This window comes from Panicum virgatum, chromosome 9K (assembly GCF_016808335.1).
Source record: "Panicum virgatum strain AP13 chromosome 9K, P.virgatum_v5, whole genome shotgun sequence".
In the NCBI taxonomy this organism is placed as follows: domain Eukaryota; kingdom Viridiplantae; phylum Streptophyta; class Magnoliopsida; order Poales; family Poaceae; genus Panicum; species Panicum virgatum.
Window position 1 is genome coordinate 21,235,246 of NC_053144.1, and position 12,131 is coordinate 21,247,376.

A 12,131-nucleotide genomic window follows, 5' to 3' on the forward strand; every position below is an offset into this window, starting at 1 on the left:
TGAACAATATGGTGTTGCTATTTCTATTTCAGAGAGTCTACATATTGGAGATCCTGCCAACAAAGCTGCGTGGTCAGTTCACCCATCCCTGCCCATTCGGATCTGTGCTCTGGTTCTCCATCCTTCCACGTTGGGTACTTCTCCTTCCCTTTTCTTTGTTGCACTGCTGGTTCCTCATTGTCCTCGTGTGCTGCTAGATGGCTGCTGCTTGTTTATTTCTGATGGCTGCATGTCTATATGGTTGCGTAAAATTAGTTGTTCTGTTTCTTCGAGTTATATAATGTGTCATGGATTGGGATTCTACGATTGGCTGTACAGTAGTATTAGTTATTCACTTATTTACTTAAAATACTGCTGCAACTGGATATCATGTGGTTATGAGGTTATGTCATAGGATTATTTATTCTAGCCAATGATATCATGAGCCTGTGTAGAGATTTTGTATCTTTTGTGTGTTTTAATTAGTAATTACTATTTAGCCAATTAGCTAATAGCGTAAAGGGTGAACAAACATGCTTTATGCCCCCCTGATGCCACTGGAGGTGGTGATCTTTCTTTTTTTTAATCATATCCAGATTCCATACCCCTTTTTCTACATATTTGAATTTTAGTGTCACTAATGAAATACTTATTTATCCTATCTTGAAAGCTCAAGAGGACTCGGTAGCAGCACCGGGAGAGCTTCACCGGCCATGGATTTACCAGAATGGAAGAATGCTATACCGATCTGGATGGAGAGCTCTGTTTTGGTCACTCACCACTTTCCTCCGAGCATTCAGTACTCATGACTGAGCATTCAGTACTCATGACTGATGCAAGTGAAGCTCAGCATTGGCATGTTGCTTCTTCCCTCGAGCGGAAATAGCACTTCCAAGTCACTATATTAAACTTATGGCGAACGCAGTGTTATTGTTCAACGAAGCTTATGTTTTTTTTCATGGTCATTGATCTAAAGAATAATTTTAATAAATGAGCTGATGAATCACGGTTGTTGTTGTAAAAGAAAAAGTAATGTAATCCATGACTGATGCATTCGCACGTCCAAAAAACTAATGGAATTTGATGAGTCGTCACATCAGAGCAAATGAATCAATTTTATACTCCGCTAGCTTCCAACCACTAGCGATTTTTCAACGCTGAATTCATCGAGCGCAGTGTGCATCAGGATGTAACCTACTAACCTCCGTTAGACCGTCGCATGACTCCCATGTACCCATGAAAATCGCTGGCCCAGAGACAGAGACAGGGAACCGCTACGTGAGGAGGAAAACCAGGGAGCGGTTCCGCGGAAAATCAGAGACGGGAGGAAAACCGGCGCTAGCTTGCTCGCGGTGCGCTGGCGGCCTGGCGCGGACGGTGGGTGGCTGCCTCGGGTATGGAATAGGCTATTCCATACCCAGGGGAGAGATTAGCCTTGGCCTATATATATATATATATATATATATATATATATATATATAGAGAGAGAGAGAGAGAGAGAGAGAGAGAGACAAATGTTGTGGTTACATAAAAAGAAGTAAATTCGTATACAACACTTTTTACCTGGCTGAAAACTGAGAAACTGATATAGTGGCCTTGGAGGCAGAAGATGAACTAGAAGATGATGTTTCACCTCGCACTCTACTTGTTGCATCAATAAAAGTGGGCCTTGTGGGCTGGAGCTCTGGATCATTTCTTGTCAACAACAACACAATTACTTCTGACATCATTGGCCTTGCAGCAACGGTAGATTGAGTGCAGAGAAGAGCGATCTCCATGATTCTTTTTACCTCTTCTGGCTTATATTCTTCTGGATCTAGCGATTCATCCACCAATGCCATTAAGTTGTCACCTTCATATAGCTTCCAGGCCTGTGCAACCATAGGGGATGATCAAAATGGCGTCCAGCATCATCAAGTGTTGGTACATAACCATACATTTGTAAATCTGATACACGATGATCATAGAACCATGAGCAATAATGCTACGGATTTTTTGTCAAATAAGAAAAAAAGAACTGGTCAAATTATCCAGGCCGGATTCTTATGAAGACTATTAATAAACACTACGATATGCAGTGCTGGAATTTCGTTGATTGGCTATTAAATCTTCAGAATAATGCATATAGTGAAGCCCAACAAAGGAATGGCCATTTCACAGTTTCACACAGCTATTACAGATTTATCAAATTGTGCATGAAAAACAAGAGATATGACAGCAATATGGGTAATGCATGCATCAAGAAGAGGTAAGTTTCAGAAGAATAATGGATACCCATTCGAGCAGGTACTGTGTTTCAGGCTCAAGCCGTGTATCATTGCTCTTCCGACCACTTAATATTTCTAAAACAACACCACCAAAGCTGTATGTGTCAACCTTCTCTGATAGTTGGCCATGGATTGCATATTCTGGAGCAGTGTAGCCCCTGCTCAATAAAAAATACAATTAAAAAATAATTCAAGTGCCTAATACCTAATGCTGTACTCCCTCCGTTTTTATTTACAAGTCGTATTAGCTTTGTCCTAAGTCAAATTTATCCAACTTTGATTAAAATTTGAAATTTATAGGAAAATACAATAACATTTACAATACCAAATTTGTTTCATTGAATCCATTATGATATATATTGATAATGTATATATCTGGTAGTATAAATGTTGTTATATTTTTCTATAAACTTGGTCAAAGTTGAACAAATCTGACTTAAGACAAACCTAATGTGACATGTAAAAAACAGAGGGAGTATTTGCTTGTTTAAACTCACAATGTTCCAGCGAATTTTGTGCTCAAATGACTATGATCATCAGGAAGGAGCCTCGCCAAGCCAAAATCAGCAATTTTTGGCTGAAACTCATCATCAAGAAGAACATTGCTAGATTTAATATCACGGTGTATGATACAGACATGAAACTCTTGATGAAGATATGCAAGACAACGAGCCATGCCAACAATGATGTTAAATTGCTGCCTCCAATTGAGGGTTCCACGTTGCTCACCTGTGACGCAAAAATGAGATTGCATAAAGCGCATGTCACTAATTTTATGTTAGCCAATTGACTCCACTTGGACTATCAGCAAAGCAATTCTCAAAATAGACACAAGAAACTGGAGTGGATTTACTCTAGCTATAGATGTCGACGTGGGATTCATCTAAAACTAATGTAACCGTCAAGCATAATCAAAATGCATCAACAAAAACAATTTTCTCATCTTGGCACCAAGTGATCTGAAAACCTAAGAAAATAAAGTACCAAGCATTAAATCGCTGAGAATCATAGGTTTGACTAATATACCAAAGAGGAACTTGTCCAGGCTACCATTTGCCATGTATTCATAAACAAGTAGGAACTCAGAACCCTTCCGAGAACAACCAAGAAGCCGGACAAGATTCCGATGATGAACATTGCTAATCAACTTCACCTCACTTTCAAAATCAGCTTTGGCCCTGCTAGTTTCCATAACTACCAACCTTTTTACTGCAACTGTTTTTCCATTTTTCAGCAAACCCTGTCAGAAACAAAAAGAACTGCTTGTAATATTTTCTTATTTCTAAGTTCTCCTGTTCAACATCAGCAAATTAATTGAGAAGATTTTTTAAGATGACCAGCATACCTTATATACATCTCCAAAACCTCCTTGTCCAAGTTTACTTTTCTCATTGAAATTATTGGTTGCAGCCTTAAGATCACGATAGTAGAAACTTGTTGGACCTTGTAATTCTGTTGCTCCAAGTATATCTCCTAAAAAATTTTAGAGTCAGACAAGGGGAAATGCCAGAAAAAATATAGTGTTTGATCGGTTTTTTCCATTTGACTCTTTGCAGACAAATGCAATTAAAAATACAGAGATAAAAACCTTTTTTCCTTTTCAAACACGGGCTTGATTATACTTGTGTACATTGTTCTCAAGGCGTCGCCTAGGCGACGCCTAGGCATCCATGCGCCGTCCACCGATTTGCGCCTTGCTCGCCTAGGCGCCCGCCTTGCTCGCCTAGGCGTCCAGCCGCCCCACCTTGCTAGGCGTCCGCCTTACCGCCTTGAGAACAATGCTTGTGTATGTAAAACAAATATAAATGGATTATTGATAAACTCCACGACATCTTTTTTTTTAAAAAAAAAGATAAACTTCAAGACATTTTGTGCATAACAGATTGGAAACTACAAAAATCTGCAAGGTGCCCAGCTGTTGCGAGCAAAACATGGTAATGTCAATATTATAGTGAACTAAGATTAGTTTTCAAATTTGGTTTTGGTTTTACTGTGGTTCTAACAGCAGCAAACAGTAAAGTGTAAGCCATTGCTTAAGTTAAAACAAAATGAAGCACAAAACTACTGAAGAATCAGAGTCTGCAAACAAAAGTGACCAATAATTTTGCTTCAGGGAGAAAACTAAAGTGTGGAGGCTATGAAAACATGTATACATATAGATATGTAAAGAAGATATGAATAACCAACTTCTTAAGCCGCTATCTTTCATAAGATATGAATACCAACCAAGTTTAGTTGGCAAGTCTACCTATATAAACAGAAGGCTTGACAATCCTGAATTCCCAATACCATTGAAGATCATGTGACACATGCTAGTATCAATACTACGATTGACAATCATTGCGATAAAGCTAAACATGCTGCATGCAACACAGAGCAATAGGGGCATAGTATTGGGAAGTGTTCTCATGAAAGGAACATTTGGCATGTGATAGTTTACTTGATTACCCCATAAGAGAATTTCATGACAAACGGCTGAAATACTGAGTCTGATAAATGCTAAACTTCATAACATTTACCTCTCCGAGGCTTTAGCTTTCTAGACCGCTGTATCAATAAGAAAGTCAACAGCCCAACAAGAAACAGGAAGGCTAACCCTCCCATAATGCCTCCTATGATGGCTCCTTTCAGGCTTGATTTCTTCCCTGCAAGCAATCATGCATTCAGAACTCAAAAAATTATTTCATTGATTCAGTTTGGGGACCTTGTCATAACTTTCTATCTGAACCCTCATTACAAATTAACTTCAAGAAAAACAACTCCCTCAAGCAAATAAACTGATAACTTGCTGAAAAATTGGAAGACACCAAACGTCTCCTGACATTGGATTTCCTGAAATGCACAAATGTACGGAAAAGAAAATCCAAGAGTACTGAAATAGAGTGTTGCTACTCCTACAAGCCCCATCACCAAAAAATTTAGTCATGCACCACATCCACCATTGTGACCAATCTGGATTAGGTGTCTAATTGATGTATATTTGTACTCAGGATGAAAGACTCATTCAACAAAAGCAGTACAATTGATTTCAATAAGTAATCTACTGAATTGTTAATGTCAGAATAGCAAATTTTGAACGAGAATGTAGATCAGCAATGATTGATCGGGAAATGGTTGCTTAATCCATAATGGTCGTGTAGTGAGAAACGTGGGGGGCACAAGCCACATGGCACGGTCTAACACTAAACTACAAAAACTTCTCGAAGTAGACCTACTTCACGCAGCAGCCATCATCCAACCCCCCTCGCTCCCGTGGGCGACTCGGGGGGCACCCCGCGCCGCCGCCCACCGCCCCCGGCGGCCGCCGCCGCCAGCAACTGTCCGGGCGGCGGCCGGTGGCCGAGCCAAAGTCGGCTCTGCCCGCGCGCCCCCACCCCCCACGCCTCTCCTTTCTCTCCCGTCTCCCTCATCCCGCACTGCAACCTCGCCGCGTCGTTCCTCGCCGTCGCCGGTCGCCGAGGCCGGATCCGGCCTCTTTCTCGCCGGATCCGGGCCCCCCATGATCGGATCCCCCGTCCCCCGCCGGTTCGGGTAGGCGGCGCGCGGCGCGCCGCCGCCCCTGGGCTCTCGCCGGCTCACCCCGGCGGGGGGCCCTTGGCCACGCCGCCGCCACTTCGGGTGGCTGTGGTTGCCGATGCGGGTGCGGGGCGCGCGGCGTGCCGCCGCCCCTGGGCCCCCGGCGAGGGGCCCTTGGCTGCGCCGCCACTGACGCTTTGGGTGGTCCCGCCGCCTTGGGTGGCGCCTGGCTGCGCCGCCTGCTCGCCCGGGGTCCTGGCTGGCCTGGCTGGCTGCGCCGCCGCCGTGTGGCCGGGGGTTGTTGCTGCGCCGCCGCTGGCCATGGGTGGGCCTCGTCGGGGCTGGTTGCCGCCTGCTAGCCTCCTGGCTGTCGGCGTGAAGGCGAAAGCCTTGGTCCGCTCGCGGGCCGGTGACGGCGACGCCGCTTACCTTGTTGAAGGCGTCACCTCTCCCCCATGCGCCATTGCCGCCACTTCGGTCCCCGCCGGCTGCCCTGGTTGCTGGGCTCCCCTGCACGGTGCCATCTACTGTCATCGGCACTAGGTTGGGAGTGGGGTGAAGGCGAAAGCCTTGGCTCGTTTGCGGGCCGGTGACGGCGACGCCCGAGGGCGGGCGTTGCTTACCTTGTTGAAGGCGTCACTTTTCTCCCCCTCTGCCCTCCTCTTCGGTGAGTTTTCCAGGTGAAAACCTAGACCATGATGGTCGGACAACGACGGCGCCTTTTGCGTCGCTCCCTCCCTGGAGGCGTTGTCTTAGAAGCTCTTACCGGTGGTGGTCGATGGATCTTCTCGGGGAGGATCCATTTCTGCACATGCCTTCGCTTAGTTTCCTCTTCATCGTCCAGGTCCCGTTGGTCGTCGGTCGTCAGTTGGCGAATGTTTTGCCGCTGTGCTGCTCTGGCGGATGCTTTGCCGCCTTGTCGTTGGCTTGAGTTCTCTCCGGACGGATGCTTTGCCGTCGTTGTTGTCAGTTGGGTGGATGCTTTGCCACCTTGTTTGTTGCAGATCTTCGCACCTTTGGCGATGTAGTTCCTTTTAGCAGGTCCAGTTGTTGGTAGGTTGGCCTTGGTTTGGGTTGTAGGGTTGGAGGTGTTCTCTCCCGTCTTTCTTCTGCCACTGTTTGTTTGTTGTAATTGTTGGGTGTTTGTCTGTGTTTCTTCAAATTTTTCTCTTATTTTAGTCCTTTGTTGTCTTGTGTTGGTCAAGTTCTGTTTGGCACATCAAGAATTGTTTGTAAACTGCTTTCTTCTTAATGAAACACGTGCTCAGGTACGGTCGCGAAAAAAGCAGCCATCATCCGCAACATGGAAGCCTTTGTTCACAACCCGAGCAAAAACATGCAAACATAATATACGTAGAGGTGGACTCACCGGAACGCAGGTATACGGCTAGGTCCACGGTGGCGTTCGCCGGGAAGAACGCCCTATCGGAGTATCTCATGAAGCAGCCGGCGTCGACGGCCCGGCCATCGGAGTTGGGCGGGCACCCGTCGATGTTCCCCACCGCCACCGTGAGGCACTGCGCGCAGCCGCCCTCCCCGACCGTCTCCCCGCACTGCGCCGCCGCGTACACGCCGCCCCTCGCGGCCGCCGCGGCGAGCCCCGGGGCGCGAGGCACGGCCGCCGCGAGGTCGGCGACCAGCGCCCGCGCCGCGTCCGCGAAGCCGCCGGTGCCCACGGCGGAGCCGTTGCAGAGCTGCGTGTTGCCCGGGAGCGTGGACTGGTCGAAGAAGGCCGCGCTCTCGTAGCGGAGCACGCAGCCGTCGAGGATGGCGCGCGCGCCGTTGGCGGCGCCGCACGCGGCGCGGAGGCGCGCGGCGGCGGCGTCGAAGCAGGCGACGCAGTCGCGGCCCGCGACGTAGGGGCGGCACTGCGCCATGGCGAACGCCGGGGCGGCGGCGCGCGGCTCCGCGGCGGAGAGGTTGGCGCGGAGGGCGGCGAACGTGGAGTTGAGGGCGGCGAGGAAGGCGGTGGCGGGCGTGGCGTTGTACTGGCTGCACCCCAGGTTGAGCAGCGTGGCCTGCGGGTCGGCGAGGGTGACCGGGGCCCACGCGGAGGCGGCTACCAGGGCTAGAGCCGGCAGGAGCAGGAAGCGAGCCATGAGGCAGCGCATCGAGGTCTGGGGGACCGGTGGGAAAGCACGGGGATGAGATGAGGCGAGAAGGCAAGGCACCGCCGCCGTTGAGGTTTGGGGTTTGGCCCGCCGCTCGCGGCAAATCGAGGCGTCGTGGGGGTAGTGATGGGGATTGGGCCGTCTTTACATGTAAAAATTTTGCGTTGCAATTTTGTTAATTTGAAATACTAAATAAAATTTATTTATAAATTTTTTTACATAGCTGGGTAAATCGTGAGACGAATCTAATGATACTAATTAATTTATAATTAGCGGATTGTTACTTTAGCATAACTGTTGCAAATCATAGATTAAGTAGGCTCATTAGATTCGTCTCGTGATTTACAGCCCATTCATACAAATTTTTTTTTGTAAATAGACTTCATTTAGTACTCCATACATGTGTCAAAATATTCGATGTGATGTTTTTTTGTGTGTTTATAGAATTTACGGGTAAAGATCTAGGACCTGGGTTGGATTGGGAAGTGTGGAGGTGTGCTGCGGAAGGAGTTGCTGATGATCGCAGCCTCCCAGGTGATTGGTTGGAGGAGGTTTAAGATCGTGTTTAGTTCTTTATATGTAAAAATTTTGCGTTGGAATTTTTCTAATTTGAAGTACTAAATGAAGTCTATTTATAAAACTTTTTGCACAGATGGATTGTAAATCGCGAGACGAATCTAATTATGCTAATTAATCCATGATTAATCCATAATTAGCGGATGGTTACTGTAGCATCACTGTTGCAAATCATGGATTAAGTATGCTCATTAGATTTGCCTCGCGATTTACATCCCATTCATGCAAAAAGTTTTATAAATAGACTTCATTTAGTACTCCATACATGTGTCAAAACATTCGATGTGACGTTTTTTTTACATTTACGGGATTTACAAGTAAAGATCTAGGCCCTATTTGGATAGAGGGGTAAATGGAGTAAATGGGGTAAAAGAAGATATTTTTTACCTTCAACCTCCAAACATGAGGGTAAAAAGAGTTGAGGTAAATGTTTTACCCCCTAAATTTTTTTTACCCCTCTTTGGTGTCAAATAGAGGTAAAACTTGCCTAGATTCCACCAAAACTAGGGCAATTATTGCATGGCTCTCTCTCATTGCTATCCTACCAAGCCTAGATATTTACTAAACATGGAATGTTATCCCCAACTATATTTACCCCTAATCCAAACACCTTTATAGGGTAAAATTATTAGGGGTAAATGGTAGGAGTAAAATATTTTCTTTGAGGTAAATTTACCCCGAATCATCCAAACAGGGCCTAAATAACGGAGGGTCAGATGGAGATGGTGGGGACACGGCATATCCTGCGTTCCAGCTGCAGGTCTCCGTGGAATTCCTCCTCTTGTCGCTTCTGGGCAGATACTCTCCAGATCCCGCTGCAATTCTTTTTTGAAAGAAAATCCCGCTGCCAATTTGATCATCTCAATTAAAGAACCCTAGTAAAGAAAACATTGGATGGCTTTATGGTACAAATCGATTGGTACATACACTAGACATTGCATATGATCACTTAGTCGACTTGTAAAGTTTATCTTTTCCTTTAGGTCTAATTTGAAAGTAAGTAAGATGAGCTAAACCGAGGAAGGAAAACCTCCCATAAAAAACTAAATTCTTATTTCTTATTTAAATAAAATCCCCATGGATTGCTCACCCACCCTGGGAAAGTCAGGGATCCCAAAGGGAGTTGAGTTTCCACACAAGAGAGTCTTGATAAGGTGGCTGTGATTAGCGTCAAAGCATGGCCTCAGTTCTTGTAAAGTGCCTTAGCATGTTCCTTGGCCCTAAGGTTCTGACTCTTAGTCTTAGGAATGCGGTGCAACGAGCCCAACAATGAAAAAGGAAAAAAAACAGTGCAGTAATTGAGAAAAAAAAAGCAAGCACGGCAACATGCTTGGCGTGGCAAAATGGAGCAATTGATCGATGGCTAGTCACGTACTAGACTGGTCCAACGACAACGATATACAGAGAGCCTGCTTTCGAGTTTCAACCCATTTCCCAAGCCAAAAGTCCAAAACCACAACGCACAGAGTTCAGTCTTTAGGCCATGCGGCGAGCGCGTGTCGGCGTGTCACGTGTGCATCGCGGCGTGTCGACAGTATCCGCTTCACGACATGATTGCCCGCGACGCCCAACGCTCGTCAAGTCAAGGCCGCGCGTCGTCGTCCTTTCCCCAGCGGCGTGGCTGGTGGTGTACTGGTGTGGTGGCCTTCCGGTTGACAAACGGGCTCTCGCGGCGGCTACGAGGGAGAGGGCCGTTAACGTTAACAGGTGTGTTTAGTTCCACCCCGTAAACGTAAAAAAGCCGTAAATGTATTAAAATGAAAAAAAATCTTGCTAATTTGAAGTACTAAATGAAGTCTATTTATAAAACTTTTTGTATAGATGGGCTGTAAATTGCGAGACGAATCTAATGAGCCTACTTAATCCATGTTGCAACAGCGATGCTACAGTAACCATCCGCTAATTATTGATTAATCATGGATTAATTAGCATCATTAGATTCGTCTCGCGATTTACAACCCGTCTGGACAAAAAGTCTTGTAAATAGACTTTATTTAGTGTTTCAAATTGAAAAGATTCGAAACGAATTTTTTTTTTGCGTTTACACCCTACCGAACTAAATACACCCTAACATTGATAGGCTCACTTATTGGCCGGTACAGCCCGTACAGGCAGGCTATCCGCACGGGGAAGCCTGGAAACGCCTCTGTACAGGGGCGGGCCCATATGTCAGCACCGCTTTACAGGCGTGGAAGACCACGAACACTGCCGTCGTGCATCACTATCCCCATCTAAGGTCCTGTTTAGTTCCCTTCAAAATTCCAAAACTTTATAAGATTCCCCATCACATCGAATGTTTCAACGCATGCATGAAGTATTAAATGTAGCTAAATAAAATAACTAATTACACAGTTAGATTGTAATTTGCGAGATGAATCTTTTGAGCCTAGTTAACCCATGACGGGACAATAATTATCAAATACAAACGAAAGTGCTACAGTGTTTTACACCCAAATCTTTACGCAACTAAACAAGACCTAAATCAACCAGCCGTGGACCCCCTCCTTCCCATTCCCATCCGTGGACCAACCAGCGCTCGCAGAAATGGCGCAAGTGGAGCAGCTGCAGGGATAGCGTTCGCCCGGGTCACCCCCATATGTGGAGATTCATTGTAGCGACCTCAACGATAGAGGTGCGGATGCAGTGCTGCGGTGCGGGGGTTGAACCTCCACATTTCCACACTGTTCTGCTGGCTGCGATTGGTGATTGGTGCTGATTTATTGTGAGAGAAAATTACTGTTGGCTGGTGTCTGGTGCTAATTTAGTGTGAGAAAATGCTGTTAGTTGACTAGAAAAACAGCCAGCAGAACAGAGTGCCATTTGAGGTCCGATTAAAGCTCCGCGGTGCGGATCTATCATCTTACAAAGTCGTTTTGGAATTAAATCAGGAATGCAACTTGACACAGGATGGCGAGATGGCAATGCAAACTCAACGTATAAACAGCAAGAAAAAAACTCGGGATTTTTTTTTGCGGAAATCTCGTTGACGCGCGTCACACTCACACCAGCCCTGCTGGGAGCGTGCAAACAAAACCCCCGTGGGTGAACAGAGCGTCGGGGGAGAGACGGCGACGGGCGGGCCACAACCGAGAGAAACGGGAGCTCGATCGCGTAGCCGCCTTGGCTAGCTCGGAAAGCGACCATGGGTCCATGGCTCCGGTGCTCTCTCCCTCGCGGACGCGGACCGCACGGCTGCGCCGCTGTGCCGAGGAAACTCTCTTCACACGCATGCGGTGGGTGGGTGCGCAAATGGCCGGCCCGAGACGATTTAGCGGACGGTCCCCAGGTGCTTGAACTGATGAGAAGTACTTGAAGAGAAGAGCGTTGCTCTCGGCCTTGTTTTGGATGCGCGTTAGAATCATAGCGCTAGAAGAGAATTTTTTCTGTATGAAGAACTAAATGAAGTCTATTTGCAAAACATTTTTAGGAATGGGTGCAATTTTTCGCGACGAATCTAATGACGGTAATTAATCGATGATTTACTACAGTGATGCTACAGTATCATCCTCTAATCGCGCGGTCAAAAATCTCATTAGATTCTTCAGGGTCACTAGCGCAGGGTTCTGGAGTTAGTTTTGTAAACTGACTTTGTTTGACACCGTAATAAACGGTCAAAGTGTCACTATTCACTAGCGCGTTACAAAACCAAATGGGACCTTACCCTACAGTTCGGACCCGTAGG

At 46.4% G+C, this 12,131-nt stretch overlaps 1 protein-coding gene across 2 annotated transcripts; it reads right to left on the bottom strand.

Moving 5' to 3' along the window:
* Positions 1–1,480: 1,480 nt before the first annotated feature.
* LOC120650730 (cold-responsive protein kinase 1-like) lies at positions 1,481–7,978 on the bottom strand. Of its 2 annotated transcripts, none has more exons than XM_039927962.1 (7): positions 7,132–7,978; positions 4,766–4,891; positions 3,592–3,716; positions 3,273–3,486; positions 2,744–2,975; positions 2,254–2,404; positions 1,481–1,850 (listed from the first exon to the last, which is right to left on the bottom strand). In XM_039927962.1, exons 1-7 carry the CDS (start codon positions 7,871–7,873, stop codon positions 1,539–1,541), a joined length of 1,902 nt encoding a protein of 633 aa, XP_039783896.1. In that variant the 5' UTR covers positions 7,874–7,978; the 3' UTR covers positions 1,481–1,538. The 2 variants fall into 2 exon arrangements, with proteins under 2 accessions (XP_039783896.1, XP_039783894.1); XM_039927960.1 differs by having other exon boundaries at positions 3,592–3,719.
* Between the last annotated feature and the right edge of the window lie 4,153 nt (positions 7,979–12,131).

Coding starts and splice junctions, on each gene's coding strand:
- LOC120650730 (XM_039927960.1), bottom strand. CDS start 7,873: ATGCGCTGCCTCATGGCTCGCTTCCTGCTCCTGCCGGCTCTAGCCCTG. Junction 4,892..7,131: donor AGCCGTATACCTGCGTTCCG/GTGAGTCCACCT, acceptor GATTGCTTGCAG/GGAAGAAATCAAGCCTGAAA. Junction 3,487..3,591: donor GTTTTGGAGATGTATATAAG/GTATGCTGGTCA, acceptor TGTTTCTGACAG/GGTTTGCTGAAAAATGGAAA.